Source organism: Lipophrys pholis, assembly GCF_963383615.2.
Source record: "Lipophrys pholis genome assembly, chromosome: 15".
Taxonomy (NCBI): domain Eukaryota; kingdom Metazoa; phylum Chordata; class Actinopteri; order Blenniiformes; family Blenniidae; genus Lipophrys; species Lipophrys pholis.
Genome location: NC_137642.1, coordinates 4,786,926 through 4,803,483, shown reverse-complemented (window position 1 = coordinate 4,803,483; position 16,558 = coordinate 4,786,926). Strand labels below are relative to the sequence as shown.

Below are 16,558 nucleotides of genomic sequence, written 5' to 3'. Positions count from 1 at the left end.
GCGACTGGGAGGAGGCCCCGAGGTCGGCCGGAGACTTGGGCCCCCACAGAAGAGCTGGAGGATGGATGGATGGATGGATGGATGGATGGATGGATGGATGGATGGATGGATGGATGGATGGATGGATGGATGGATGAATGGATGGGCCGATGAATTTGCCCTCTAATGAAAATACACTTGTGGTTTGCACAAGCACCAAAACCTGCAGCTTTTTTCTCACGCTCATAAAATGACTTTGTCTGAAATGCTTTTAGTTTGCGAAGGCTTGTTATCAACTTTTAGTTTAGTGTCTTTGTCATTTTGGAGTGTGTTTATAGTTGTGATTGTAAATTGCTAATCCTCTCGCCCTTTGTTCTTTTAATGTCTTAAACAAAATGAAACTTTGGAACTCAGCAGACCAAATGAACAGACATTAAACCCTTGTAACAGTGTGAACAGCAGAAAAAGTCCCTTCAGATAAGTAAACAGACAAGCAGCTACCTTAAATATCACAATATCTGGTTTATTACCACGCAAGTTTCATGTACATTGTGATATGAAGTCATTAAAAAAAAGCCATTTATTCATGTACAAATTACAATTACATCAGCCGTTTTCTCCACTCCTTTGATTAAATGTACACAAGGTTCTCCCGAGCCATCGCTGTCCCATAGCAGCTTTGCAACCTGGCAAGACTTGGCAGTGAAATACAGGAAAGAGACGTAGAAAAACACCAACAGATTTCGGCCCCTCAGTGACAAAAGGACGGAACACAAAGCAACACAGTCTTCAATCTCTTTGGTACAAACATGAACCTTGGCTTTGTCTCACGGTCCACTCATTGGGTAGTTCTGAACACTATTCCCATCAAAGGCATGCGCTACAATAAACTCTACTTTCCACTGGGCGGCTTCCTTGGCACATTGATAAGTCCACATTACACAGTTTGGAGATGCTGTGGTACAGAAATGAACTCTTCTGTTTGACGATTGGAGGGATGGCGATGGAGGAAGTGAGGGAGCAGACTGCCGGCCTCTTCACACTCTTAAATATCCACAATCAGCTTGACTGGGTAGAAAATACACGTGAATCCCCCAGCATGAGTCCATGGGGTTTGTCGATGTGTTACATGAGCAGAACAGCCTCTTATTACACAAATAAAATACTCAATTTAAACATAAAATAAAGCAACTTAGAAAAGCAACTGACCAAACATACATTTTATACAATTGTTGTTCTCTCCTCCTCAAACAGGCACCACAAGGTAAATTAAGCTGAATCTTCATATCAAGGAAATTACTGCTCATTTCATTGGATGTGTTTCTTATACAGTGCAGAATATATGGGCTTTCTTTGTATATTTGTGTATGTAGTCTTCTGTTACTGTCTTTGTGGGGCCCAAAAGCTTGAAAGCACAAACGTTACCTTGTGGAGCCATGATGCAACAGCCTGCACCAGGCTGGCTTTCAGGACTGAGGACGAACGGGTGAAGGGACTTGAAGTGAGCAGAGGTCACTGATGTTAGCGCTTTCTGAGGTTCTGTGCATTGAGGTTAGAGTAATGAACTAAGACAGTGGGAGGGACGGGAGCAGGGCTAAACTGTCTCCCCAGTGGACATTTACATTTAAGGTAGTTGACAGAAACAGAGGAGGGCCACTTTTTACCTTGTCAGAGGAAAGCTGGGCAAAAAGAAGAGAGCGCATTTAAAGGTAGGACTGAAGAAGAGGAGTGATGGTCCAAGCGGGGCGACACACTGGCTCTTATTTCAGGGTGAATTCAGTCAGAGGAATTCACACTCAAGCACTCAGGAAAGTTTGGGCTCTGGTATTAGTTGAACTGTTCGAGCTATGGCAGGACACTTGTTATGGTTGTGGTTATTCTGATGGGCTTAGATTCAGGCTGTTTGTGAGGCTTCATGGAGTCATAGCAGTGGTGTTTGAGGGGAGGGTCAGGATCACACCTTGACTTCTGTTGGGGAAGGTCGTTCACTTCCTTGTTACTGTTGTGTAGTTTGGCGCTTCGCTGTGTCGCTCGACAAAACGGTGATAATGACATCACCGTTCGGCCCCACAAAGACAGAGCTTCAAGTGTGTGTGCGTGTGTGTTTGTGTGTGTGTGCGTGTGTGTGTTGTATTTCTATACCTCCTGACCAAATGTCCAAGCTTACAACCAAACTACTATTTCAACAACACAGCTCAGTGTTAAAGTGTTCAATGAAATGAAATCGTGCAGCCAACAGGTTTATTGTTTTTAACAAAATGATTTCCAAACACGTTTTGTCCGGATCGTGGGATTTTTTTTCTTTCAGCACCACCTGAACATGTTCAAATATATCAAGCAAACGCTGCTGTGCTCCCATCAGCCACTGCAAAACATGTTAGACTCGCTGTTGTGTCCTCAATATTTATTTTTTAACACAATCTAAATTAGTTGAAGGCAATATTTGACATCATTAAATCACTGGAGTAAGATCTATAGAACATTTCTCACATTCCCACTGAATGGTTTCACTCTTTGCTAAAAGAGTCTTTACTTTCCCATTTTCTTGCAGTGTGAGTAGATTGACATGACGCCACACCTTCTACAAGTGTGAGGCGAAGCTGGGAATGAATATCTAACAGTCTGTGACATAGTGTGAAAATACAGGGTTGAGTTGTATTTTGGATCTTCTAATCCAAAATCAATATGTGGATTCGGACATATGAGTTCCTCAATTACCTTCTGGCATATGAGTGTTAAGATTAGAAGGTACACTTGTTAAATGTCTTCCTCCTTGTCGCTGTTGTGTGTCGGCGTCAAGCGTTTGTGGATTTAAAGTCGCAGCTCAGGACTTTGGAGCTGAGTGGGTGTAATCAGTGGACGTCCTCACAGGTATAGTAATACAAGCTTGTGCGTGTGGTCTTGGTGTGTTTGTTGTCCTCCTTCGCCCTCGTGGTCCGCGCTCAGTGTGTTTGAGTGGACGTTTGGTCTGTTTGGGCCTCCACGCAGTAGTTGGGTTTGTTGGAGGCCCTGAAGCCCGGCAGACACACACACTGATAGGAGCCCACTGTGTTGATGCACTTGGCGTTTTTACACAACGACATCCGGCGGTTCAGCTCCAAACATTCGTTCACATCTGAGGACAGACAGGAGGTAAAACAAAGCGACATCAGAATGAGGCACATCAACAGTTTTCTGCTGTTTTAGCGACACATGTCGTACCAATACAGGCCATGCGGGACAGGTCGAGTGTGTATCCATCGAAGCAGTCACAGGTGTAACCCTCCTGAACACGAACACACCGGCCGTTCTCACAGCCGTTCAGAATCCCACACTCCTCCGCTTGCAAACCCTCGAAGGCCTTGTATGTATCTGCAGCACAAACACACGTCATCGTTCTTAACGGTCACAGCAGGAACAAACAGTGGAACCCAAGCAAAGTTATTATCACACCACACCACACCACACCACACCACACCACATCCCACCACATCACATCACACCACACCACATCCCACCACATCACATCACACCACACCACACCACATCCCACCACACCACACCACATCACATCACACCACACCACACCACATCACACCACACCACATCACACCACACCACACCACACCACATCACATCCCACCACATCACATCCCACCACACCACATCACACCACACCACATCACACCACACCACAGCACATCACATCCCACCACACCACATCACACCACATCACATCCCACCACACCACACCACATCACACCACACCACACCACATCACATCCCACCACACCACATCACACCACATCACATCCCACCACACCACACCACATCACACCACACCACATCACATCCCACCACACCACACCACACCACATCACATCCCACCACACCACATCACACCACACCACATCACACCACACCACATCACATCCCACCACACCACACCACACCACATCACATCCCACCACACCACATCCCACCACATCACATCACACCACACCACATCACATCACACCACACCACATCACACCACACCACATCACATCCCACCACACCACATCACACCACATCACATCCCACCACACCACACCACATCCCACCACACCACATCACATCACATCCCACCACACCACATCACACCACACCACATCACACCACACCACATCACACCACACCACATCACATCCCACCACACCACATCACACCACACCACATCACACCACACCACATCCCACCACACCACATCACATCACACCACATCACACCACACCACATCACACCACACCACATCACATCCCACCACACCACATCACACCACATCCCACCACACCACACCACATCACACCACACCACACCACATCACATCCCACCACACCACACCACATCACACCACATCCCACCACACCACACCACATCACACCACACCACACCACACCACACCACATCACATCCCATCCCATCACATCACATCACATCATAATGTTTAGTATTGTGAGACTAACATGTTTCAATATGAACACCAGAGCAGAAGTTAATGTCTTGCGCTTTAGTGTTTGTTTTTCCAAATAACAGTCAATGAGATTATTTTAATTACTAAATCGCAAACATTCTGTTAATTAGTTGAGATACGAATATTGTGACAACAATGAATAATACATGGACCAAGTTAATGTTGAAGACAGTTTCTTGAACAATGGCTGTGGCTCAGTTGGTAGAGCCGGTGGTCTCTCAACTGGTAGGTTTCAGGTTCCATTCCCTAGCTGATCACATGTTGAAGTGTCCTTGAGCAAGACACTGACCCCCAAACTGCTCCTAATGGATGGACTGAGTGCCTTGCATGGCGTGAATGTTGAATGTGATTCGAAAAGTGCTCTGGGGAATGAAAAGTGTGATTTATGTATATTCAGCATACTTTTATTAATCAGTATGATAATATTACTTGAATAGCATTACAAGTGTTCATATCTGCTTCTTATACATAATTACAGTTATACTGTATATATGAAAAAATAAAATAAATACACTGAATAAATCAAACCCTCATATATCATGTTGATGTTTAGTCAGAAAAACATGCACCATGCTGACACAAGATGGCAGCACAGTGCTGTTGGACATTATCAGAGGCCTCGGACTGCAAATCCTCTGCATTTGGGTGGAAGTCAGGACGACACACCTGGACGTCACCAGAGACACACTGACAGAAAAAACATCCCAGCATCCAGCTCTGAACTCGGAGGTACTCAGGCCAGTAATGTGTGTGAGCTTTTCACATGTAAGTCCAGGTAAACATGTGATGCTCCTGCGTGCTGATTGCTGGAGGCGTGTAGGACAGGAAACTCACGCTCTTCATAAAACGGTGGGACGCGGCGCTGCTCAGGCGACGGCGAGTCGTCCGGCCTCACTTCATACTCATGAACCGGACCTGCAACAAGGGCGTCGTGGCCATATGGCCGCCGCCCGCCGCTCAGAGGAAGGTTACACATGGACGCATAGTCCTCTGTGGATAAACCAGGAGAGCAAGAGAGAGAGAGACAGAGAGAGAGAGAGAGAAGGAGAGAGAGAGAGAGATCAATGCCTATCGCTGGAGTAATCAAAGTACATGACAGAATCATTATTATCATATAATTCCCGACAATATGTCGACCTGAGTTCCATGTTTTCCATTAAAACAAGTACAGACTTTCGATTCAGTTATAATTTTTTTCAAACTATTTTACAGTTTTATGCATTTTACCATTAAACCTTCACAAATAACCTTTCCAACATTATCTTTGTCAATTGAACATTTTATATGTATTTTTAATTTAGCTAGTATTTTTACACTTAAGTTTGATTACCCATTAATATTTTTTTTCTTCTATTTATTCATTTATTGCAGTTACTTATTTAGTTTATTATTAGCAACCCATCAATCATGCTTGGGGAACTTAGACTTGTTCTAAATGAAATGTGCAACAGAAATAAAACTGGGTTGCTTCGTTGGTCAATGGAAGCGAGGGCAACGTGGGTCATTGAAGTCTGTACCGGTGTTTCTGAAGGGACACAGGGCACAGTCCATGCCCCAGGCCTCTCCATACAGGCAGCAGCACTCCGTGTACGTGGTCTTCTTGTTGGGTCCCAGAGGCCGGGTGCACGTCATGCTTTCTGTCACCGTCTGCCAGCAGATTCCCTGATAGTCCACCTGCTCCGTCTCATGTTGCTCTGGGAACACAAGTGTGTGACTGATCATGTAAAGTTCAGCTGGATGTAGCAGAAGGCTGGTCGAGACCGTCTTCACAGAGTCCTCACAGTCCTACAGCCCCTCAGTCTTCACACATTCACGTCTGCAGCAAGTTCAATTAATGAAAAACATGCGCAGGGAGAACATGCAAACGCCACAATCTACACTCACATATGTAAGGATACATCGAGAGCGCGAGCGATGCCAGCGGTCTGGAGATTCTTTAATATTAATGAGAATGAAAAACGAACGACAGACTGCAATTTCTGTTCTGACAAAATATCAAGAGTCAGACAGACAGTTCGTACACCAGAAACGTCTTCACATACGTCTGAGCCGTGCTACATGCTACATGCTACCCATGATTAAAGTATGACTGACACACTCCTTAACCGTGACCTGGAGCGTGTGGCGCCACACAGCGAGCTCGTCCCTCGGTCTCCAGTCGACAGGATGTAAAATAAAGTGCGCAATGCACAATACGTAAGACAGACTGAGGCTGCTGAAGGTGCGTGTAGCGTCGACACAGAGGCTGGTAGCGCCAGAGCCTTCACGCATTGTTTGCAAATTATGAAAAGAGCATGAATTACCGTAATTTCTGGACTTTAAGCCTCTACTTTTTTCACGCGCAATAATCCCTGCGGCTTATACAATGACGCGGCAAATATATGGATTTTTAAGGGTCAACGTGCTTCACGCCGTGGATACATCTGCAGGGATTTATTCACTTTTCACAGAGCTCCATCTGACCCACCACCACCCCCACCTGCCCCACGTGCTTCTCCTCAGCCCATGGGAGGCTCATTGTCTCGGCCACACAGCCTGTGGGCTAGGGGGGCCTGACCTCTGGAGCTCTGCCCTGCTCCAGCAGCTCCAGCAGTTCCAGCAGCTCCAGCAGCTCCAGCCTCACACCCCACATGCTCCACAGCTCAGCCTGAGGAAGGCACACTGTCGCGAACAACCCCCCCCCGTGCCCCGTCCGCTGACCCGACCCACCATGAAAACCGTGTTTAAAATGACTTTTTTCTTTAAAACATACAAACTGCAATCCCGCAGTGAAATTCCTGCCTTGTTACAATGTGGAGAGCTGTGACTTATAGTCAAGTGCGGCATATATAAATGTACAATTCTTTTTGTCTTTTTACATTAGGTGGGTTTGGCTTATATTCAGGTGTGCTCAATAGTCTGGAAATTACAGTAGGCTTGATGGCATTTATCAATTACTCAGGTGCATCTGTACCCATATATGGTATATGGGCATCATGTCATCTTTATCTATAGAGCACTGTCACACGACCACAGTGGAAACAAAGTACATGAGAAGTATGATTTAACACACAAGACATCAAACAAAACAAGAAATAAAACTATGGAATACAACAGGAGTGAAAATGTATTGATAATATACTTACAGAAACAGGAGAGACAATAATGCACAATGATTTCTTTTTACTCACGTTGTAACTATGTTCATAGTAAAATCTGAGAGTCTCGCAGCTTATATTCGATTAGTATAAATTCATTTACTGCACACAGTGTGTGTTCAGTGAGAAAACGTCTGGCTGGGAAAGAGCATGTTTTCCTACAAGTAACAAGTAGTGATTACTATTCAGTATTTCAGGAGAATTGTCTGTAGATAACAGGCTTCAAATGTAACCTTGTGTACTAAATATGTTGAGGTGAGTTTATTTATAGCAGGACACTTACATTAGCATTAAAACATTATAACGTACAACAAACTGGTTTTTGTGCCGGAGTTTGATAGGAGGTTGAGCACGTGTGTGGAACACTATTGGTCCAATTCGGCTTTGTGTGCTTTGATCAAACCTTCTGGCTGTGCAGGATGATTTAACATGGAAAATAGATTTAACAAAGCGAACACAGACTGTAAAGACGCAACAAAAGTAGAATAAGGGGAGTGAACGGCGTGTGATTGCAAAGTATTTGAAACGCAAACTTACCAGCCACCTCAGGAACAAAGACGCAGCTGCTGCTTCGGGGATCCAGCACCATGGGGTGTGTACAGAAACACATGTATGAGCCATCCGTGTTCAAACACTCGCCGCCAACGCACACCGAGTCATCCCGACACTCGTTGATGTCTGCAGGGAAGAGAGAAGTGTCAGTTTACGACTGAGTCACCACGTGCTCACTGTGCTGCTGAAACCAAAAGTTCTTCTCCAAAAAGATCGAGTCACATATAAAAGAAGCCAATCAAATCCCCATTAGCCCAATGCCTTGCTCATTCATGGCAGCGAAGAGTTGAATGGAGGTCACACGTTGCTCATCCAAACCAACAGCGGAGGAGTTTGGAAACACTTTTTATATGTTTCTTGGTAACGTAACACATTTTTCCAAGCCAATACAAAGAAAGGAAAAACATTTTCACCTCATAATGTAATGACACCACATCTTGTCATAATAAAATTCTTAACCGCATTTTCTAATAAACTTTGCCACATTTTGTAATAACTGTTCCATATTGTAAGAGCTATTACAAAATGTGGGTTAAATGATTAAATGCGCTCAGTGGCACTTTCAATCTGGTTTCATTTACTGAAGAAAAAGGAAATGGCTGGAAATACTGATTGGATTGTAACTTGAAGAATCTACCAGCCACAATGGCAGGTGATCTCATCCATCCATCCATCTTCTATCCTGCTTACCCAGTGATACTGTGGGCGAGGGCAGGATTCACCTGGACAGGTCGCCAGTCAGCCACGGGGCAAATACATATAGACAAACAACCACACACTCGCATTCACATTCACACCTATGGGCAATTTAGCGTCACCAATTGACCTCACATGTTTTTGGACTGTGGCAGGAAGCCGGAGAACCCGGAGGAACACCCACATTTTGTAAAAACGGTTTCTGCGGCAAAGTTTATTATAAAATGCGTTCAAGAATTTTATTACAAAATGCAGCGTTATTAGATGATGACATGGAAATGTATTACATTATTACACACTGCAGGGTAAGAGACCTTCTGTTAAGCAGACCACATTGTGGTATTAAAAAGAATACTGAACTGGAGGGTGTGGCACATAACTGACCGATGATACAAGGAAGTTGTACCTGTGTCCTGCGAGGGGGCAGACACTCTGAGAAGTCTGCAGACACTTCAAAAATCTGGCATTGGTAAAAACCAGAGCGACTCCTGAACCCGGCCAACAGCGAGCGCAGGGCAGGGAACGTGCTGGACAGGCCAACAGCCAATCAAAGGGCAAACACAGTGAGATTATTGCCTCGTGAGACTAATAGTCAGACCTTAGCACGCAGTGAGAATGTGCAAACCCCTCAAAGGAAGTCTAGAAGTCATCCCACTGTGCTGCTGCTGACACCAGTCGTCCACCAACATGTGTTGAGTGGGATGGCCATTCGTGAAGCAAAGGCAATTATTGCTTCCTCCTTTCATACATGCAGAGACTGTGAGCATTTGACAGTGATGAAGTGAAACAAGAGCGACCAGACCTCACTCAGCGTGGCTCACAAGAGCTGTCCGCCGACCACAGTGAGACTGTAACGTTTAAAGAGTGAAGCGGCCTGTGTGGGAGTATCTTCAACCCTCTGAGGGGGAGGAGCTACTGAGAGGAAGGCTGTTCATCTGAAGTGACGGCAGGCAGACCGAAAGGCACACGGCCCGTTAACGCTGAGCCTGTCAGTCTAAACCGAGCTCTAGAAAAACCTGTGCTAACATGCGTACCTCTGTGGCAGCAGCAGAGTAAAACCCCCCTGTAAAAAATGGACTGTGTTCCTAGTGAAGTAGAGGAGGAAACCTTTACCAGTGTTGGCAAGCACAGCGTTAAATAAGTGACCATGCACAGGTCATTATGAAACTGCTTCTTCCCAGAATAGATGCTGTGTTTTTTGTTTTAAACCCATCACTTTACTATAAATCTGATATGGAAAGTGCCATCTGGTGGTCATAACATTTAAATGAATTGTGGGATATGTTGTTTAAGGTTCATTCAGGCTGACCTGCTACATATACTTTTATTGCAAGAGAAAATGACATAAGTTGAACCCTTTTAGTTGTTTGGCTGGACTTGTGTTAAGAAGCAACTTATGCCGTCTATGAAAACCTACCCGTGCATAACATCTGTGACCACTAGATGTCAGGAGTACGATATGTACATAGATCATGTCAGCGAGGGGCATTGCTCCAGACTGAGGTCCATCCTGAACAATGATTCTCCAGAAGCAGCAGCTTCAGCTGCAGACTCAGAAAACCAACAGAGTCACAAGAGACCCTTCATTATTGTGGCAATAATCCAGTTTGCTCTGTTTTGGGTAATTCTCTTCTTTCTGTGGTTACATTAGACCACTGTTCTTCCTTGTACATACTAATATTTAAAACGACGTATCTAATTTTTATTCTGTCATATTTGATCTTCATCTTTCTTTCTTTCCTTCTTTATTCCGTCTGGAGCAACGCTTACAGGAATTTCCCTCTGGAGTTAATAAAGTATTTCTATTCTATTCTATGTGTGAATCACCTCTGCACTCTAGTTTAGCCGGGTCGTAATCCTGTCCGGTCTTGCAGTAACACTCGTAGCTGCCTTCGGTATCCAGACAGAAGCCTCCTTTACACACCTCCTGGCCAAACAGCGTGCATTCATCTGCATCTGCAAACAGAGACAAAACAAATCACAATCAGAACAATATTTGTCCATAATCAGCCAGCATTGTAGATCCCTATCTGTATTTTACGTCTCTTTGAATGTAACAAGTAGAACAAGACAAGACTTACAAGAAGAAGCTGCAGAAAACTCAACACAGAAAAGTATCTTGTGTGAGGTCAGAGTTATTTCCTTGTTCACATTATCGATCTTCAGTAATTCAGTTTTATTCAGCAAATATTCTTTAAAGGGGTCATATTATCCAGCTTTTCAACACTTTCACTGGGTCTTGTTAGTCCAACAATTCCAATTCAAAGTTTATTCCCCCAAATCCAGCTTTTCCTTGATTTTCCTCCAGTTGAATATTGGATCACAGGAGCTGCATACAGAATCTGCTGTGTCTGTGTGAGCTGGACTGGCTCCGCCCACACACGCCCATCTTAGGAAGAGGATGAAGTACTTCCTCTCGTGGTGCCATGTGCCAGAGCAGAGCTGCCTAATTGTGGGCGGGTCAAAGGGAGGGCCGACCTTGATTGGGATTGGCTAAACCCCTGATGACACTATATAGGGTTTGATTTCTGATTGGCTCGTTGGAACAACAATTGAAATAATCCACGGAGAGAGAGGACAGACTTTCTTCACTTCTGGGGCGTCAATCCAGGTATGGGGATGATTATTACTGTTGTAAATCCATCAGAAAGAGAATTTTGCATCGTATGAGCCCTTTAATACTGCTTGAGATCACAACTGTCAGTCTGTCAGAGCTTTAGTCCTGAATTTATTGCTGTCAAATCCAGTCAAGAAGGTGAAGTGGGGAAGAAGATGTGACTGTCTGAGTGTAGTAAAATGTCAGTAAAGCTTTCTGAGGTGACTGAGAGCTCATCAGTAGTTCCTCTGCACTGATAACAGAAGATTTGGGAGATTAAAAAGTTGGTTTTATTCTAGTTCCAGTGGGTGAAAATGTGAATGTTTGTAGTCAGTTGAAGGAGGTTTGAGATGCTGTGTGGGATGCTCATGTTCTGGGCCTTACAGAGCCTCCTCCATCTCAGTTTCTTGATCCACACACTCCCTCACACACCCGACGTGTTGCAACGTGGACTAGTCTCACCTCTGTAGCTGTCGGAGGTGGGTACTCCATACAGCAGGTCTCCACTGGGAATGTAACCTCTTCCTGATGGACACATCTGGTTGAACTGGTCTGAAAGAGGACACACAAGACGATCTCACATAAAGCTCCTCTGTTCATTCCTCCGACATGACGACCAGCCGTGGTATTATAACCATCGACAGACCAAAGATCGCCACTCCACCTGTTCATGAATCAGAGTTGACACAGGAATAATGTCATCCTGTGCCCTCAGGGAATGAAGAAATGAAGCTAACCAAGGACTGAACACTTGCCCTGGCAGCAATTATGTAGAGGAAAGAAGCGAGCTGCAGCAGCAAATAAAGGACGTGGACATTTTCCAACATGGGCCGTCCTCAGGAAACTCGAAACTATTGCGTCGGTGCTGGAGTCGATTTGATCTTCAGAAGTGGTTGTTAGCAGCTGCAGCTCGTAGCTGCTGGGAGGTTTATGACACTGCCTGCAGATTATCTCGGGTCATGTGCCTGCGACACCTGCTGTCTGGCAACATCTCTCGTTCTAAAACAGAAGACCACAGACTTTAAGCCACGGTGATCAACAACCACACCGTGTGTACCTCTCTGCTAAAGCAGGAAAGAAAACATTAGGACTGAATCTCTTTGCGATGAAAGGACAGGCTGGAGGCCATGAGAAAAGTCCACCTCATGACTCCAGGACGTCAAAGATCTAACATCCAGGTGGAACGAAGGAGGATCTGCACAACATTAGGCATCACAAACACAAATAACACTGCAGAGTATCTAAATATTTCTCATAATAGGGTGTTTGAATCTACGGAGTGAAAACAATGACCCTCTTTTTCCAAAGTTTTGCATTAGAAGTGACTTGTGCCAATTTGTGATGCGTATGCGCTATTTTTAAATGATGAATATCCATTGCCTTTTTTCCCCCTATAACAGCTTTACAGTCGGATTTCTACAACCAATGCTTACAGCAGCTGAAAAACAAGACAAGTCAGATATCAACTGGCATCAGTTAGACAAGTGTTAATAACACTGATGAGCACAGAGACAGCAGGGGCAGAAATATCATGACTGGAGGCAGAATCACTGGATTCAGAGGTTAGAAAGTGGCCTCAATTGTATTTTGGCCAAGCATCAGAGAAAACAATAAAATCCCTGATATTTCTGAAACCCGAGAGTAAACGTTGCTCATTCATACGGATCTCATAAGTTTCTCTTTTTAGAGCAACTTCATCTTCTGACCTGAACCTGTGAGGGCAGTGTGTCTTCAGGAACCATCGTTCAAACCATTAAACATTTCGTAGGGAGCAGTTTGAACCTGAAATAGGTAGAATGTTACAGCATCACAGGAGAAAACAACTTTAATGATAGAAGACGGACAGGCCAGCAAAATGGGAACCTTGATATGGAAAAATTGTTCACAATAAGATGCTTTTGAATTGAAACAGAAATACTTTATTTCATTCAAACTATGACATAAAATGAGTTTTTCCATGGCTTCATTAAACACCCTGCTGATATTCTCATCATCTTCAATCTCTTAAAAGTTCTGCGTTGTACCTGTTGTTCGATTAGCATTGGTTTGTCTTTGTCAGCGGTGGGAAATAGTGGTTGTCAACTCGCCACCTCCTCTGAAGGAGTGTGAATAGACCTCATGGACAATAGACTTTATTTTAAAAAGGCTGTACACGCTGCGCTGTGACTCACCAGTTCCGTTGACAGGACAGGGGTGCACCTCACAGTTGTCGCCCCAGCCTGCTCCCAGCGTGCAGCAGCACTCCTGCAGGGTCACGTGGCTGGTCAGCACGCTCTCACACAGGTTCTCATCATTCAGACGGAAGTAGCACTCCTTCCGCTCCACGGACGACGCTGGAGGGAGTGATGAATGAGCACATAAATACAATCCCAGTCGGGCTGTCAAAATCGACGTGTCGATGCGGATTAATCCATCATCATGATTAAGCTGATGAGAGATTTTACACACTTAACCAAAGGCTGGGTGCAGGACGACGCGTTTCAAGCTGCACCCGTTAACCTCCCCTGCATGTTTTTGGACTGTGGGAGGAAAGCGGAGCACCCAGGGGGCCCAGAGTGCAAACCACTGCGCCACTGTGTGGCCCTTCTATATTAATTGAACAACCAATGTCTTTCCATCTGTTACTAAATATCAAAAATATTGTTTTTCCAAGACTTGGTGACAAATTATTCAAATCAAACAATGTTTCTATTTAGTTTTTGTTTTGTGTTGAATTTTCCCCAGAATAAAATAAAGAGGTATCTTCTGCAGAGAGATTACATTAGAGCAGCTTAGACACAGCAATAAAGTCATGAATATATAAGCTTGTGTGGCGAGCACTGAGGGAGAAGAGCTCACATTAGGAGGGTGACCTGGCGGGGGGTGACCTGACGTAGGTAAGCTGAATGAGAGGAAGTGGGAGCACACCTGGAGGAATATTTGGCTTTCAAGACTTCCACTATCATTTTCTTCTTAGAGCCAACCCCTGAGAAACACCACCTTTTAAATGATTTGATCCAGATTTGATCAATCTGCACAAACTGCTTTCTATTTTCTAATTAACTAGAAATCCACTGATGCGCCACCGCTCTGATGCCATATTTACTTAGTTTGTCCACAACTAAGATGTGATCTATTGTATCTAAAGAATTTATGCAGTCAACAAAGATGTTTACAAAATAATGATTTTTTTAATCTATAGCAGTGGATAGTTCTTCTGTTACCAGCAGACTGTAATAACCATTGATGTGCAGTGATTGGTTCTAAAACCGTACTGACTACTGCTTAACCTTATATAAAATACATATCGGTCTATGAATTTGTGCAACCTGGTTGCAAATATTTGCTGGATTGTGGAAGCAAGGATACTGGCCTGTAATTGGAAAACATGTTTATCTCTGTTTCTATATTTTGAAAGTGACAGGTTGCAGAAATATGTAAATGATCTCATTTGAATTTATTTTTTACTAGGACCAATTCATTTCCATTTTCATACAGTCAGTGGATCATTTACTTTTTACTTAGTATTTTTCTAAGTATTACTCTTAAATTGACTTTTTTTTTCATACAGATGTATTAATACTGGCATGAAGGATTCACATCTTGAACATACAGTACACTTTATCCTAATTCTGATTCTATAGGTCTTCTCTGAAGACCTCCAAAGCTTTTTAAGATCTATTTCTCTCTTCTTTTTTTTCCATCTTGAGGCAAGTTCCTTTTTATTGCACTGATAATTTTGATAAAATTGTCAATTTTGTATATTTTACACTTTGCCAGGTCATCAAAAGACACCTCACCTAAACCCAAATCATTCAAAGGAAATCTTCTCGGTCTGAGCTGGATAGAAATGAAGTGCTTGTTGTGTGTGTTGAATATTGCTCTTTTGAATGAAAGTGAATTGATATCTTGAGGTTGTGTGTGTAACTGAAGGCGGCTCACCTGTGGGGACGGCCTCACACTTTGCGACCATCACGTTGTAGTCCTGTCCACTGGGACACACACACAGGAAGGAGCCGTCCACGTTCTCGCACTGGGCCTCACCACACACACTGCTCAGCAGTTCACACTCGTTCACATCTGCAGCCACCGAACAGAAGAAGACGCTCATGAAGGGTGAATTCTGACTCGGCGTCATTGGCCTCGTCACGTTGCATCAGGATTGTGTTTATTACTGATCCAAAGTGGGCAGGATGATTAACTTCAGGTCTATTTTCAGTTTGACTCCTGGGTTTGTCTGATTAAAACAATCTCTGGTGTGATTGCTGTTTTAATATTGCTGCTCAAGGTGAGCATGTTAGAATTCTGAGTCAGTGGATATTTTTATTATCTTTATAAACAAACTTGGATTTTTGTGGCTTTCTTGTGTAGTTCACAAAATAATCTCCATCAGGAGGAAAATATTGGGCTTTTCTTAAACTCCTGCCTCTAAAGTCAAGTCATCGTGGTGTGATGAAACATTAAATTACAGCTTCAAACAACCTTAGAGTTCTAAAACCAAACAAACAGACTGGAAAGCAACATCTTGCTGAAACAGATCCCAGCATAGTTGCGCTATTTGAAGGTGGAACAATAAGAGGCTTTACTGCCACGCCAAGAAGAAAACTCTCCAGAGAATTTTTCCCTGTGTTGCAGCCAGTGTGAAAAACACTAAAATGCTTAAAGTTTCTTTACTGTGGCAATCAGAGGAGGGCTTCATCCCACAATGTAACATCATGTATGACAACGTAGACACATTTCAGTCCACCGTGCATGTGCAATGGTGTCTGGACAGTCGCGTTATTGAGTTTAATACATAAAGGTTCAAAGGATTTTGAAAAATTTAGTTTTAGTTCAATCGGGATGAATCACAGCAATTACAAGCTCAAATATTTTTTCAGAAATGAATCGAGGACTTAAGTTTCAAAATGAAATGGGGAAAAAGTTAGCTCTAATTTAAAGTCCACTGAAACTCTTGAGGTGACTTTATGGGCGTGTCTTGACTCAGGATGGGAGAAGTGAACGAGTGAATCCTCAGCATTCTCTTAAAAATAGGAAGACAGTTATAAGGACAAGAGAGAATGAAAGGTAGCTGATCAGCTGAAAGATGGAGAGACTCTGGAGGAAGGAGACAGAGAACGTAGGCCT

The 16,558-nt window shown here is 43.8% G+C and overlaps 1 protein-coding gene across 4 annotated transcripts in view; it reads right to left on the bottom strand.

Moving 5' to 3' along the window:
• Positions 1-478: 478 nt before the first annotated feature.
• Positions 479-16,558, bottom strand: part of ltbp1 (latent transforming growth factor beta binding protein 1) — a 134,299-nt gene continuing 118,219 nt past the window's right edge. For all 4 annotated transcript variants that reach the window (XM_080482233.1, XM_080482234.1, XM_080482236.1 and 1 more), the window contains 9 exons: positions 15,374-15,511; positions 13,624-13,785; positions 11,915-12,004; positions 10,684-10,812; positions 8,146-8,286; positions 5,989-6,165; positions 5,306-5,461; positions 3,181-3,330; positions 479-3,094 (listed from right to left, as the gene is read on the bottom strand). In XM_080482233.1, the coding sequence (XP_080338359.1) occupies positions 2,922-3,094; positions 3,181-3,330; positions 5,306-5,461; positions 5,989-6,165; positions 8,146-8,286; positions 10,684-10,812; positions 11,915-12,004; positions 13,624-13,785; positions 15,374-15,511 (1,316 nt within the window). In that variant the 3' untranslated portion in view covers positions 479-2,921. The remainder of the gene's footprint in view (positions 3,095-3,180; positions 3,331-5,305; positions 5,462-5,988; positions 6,166-8,145; positions 8,287-10,683; positions 10,813-11,914; positions 12,005-13,623; positions 13,786-15,373; positions 15,512-16,558) is intronic.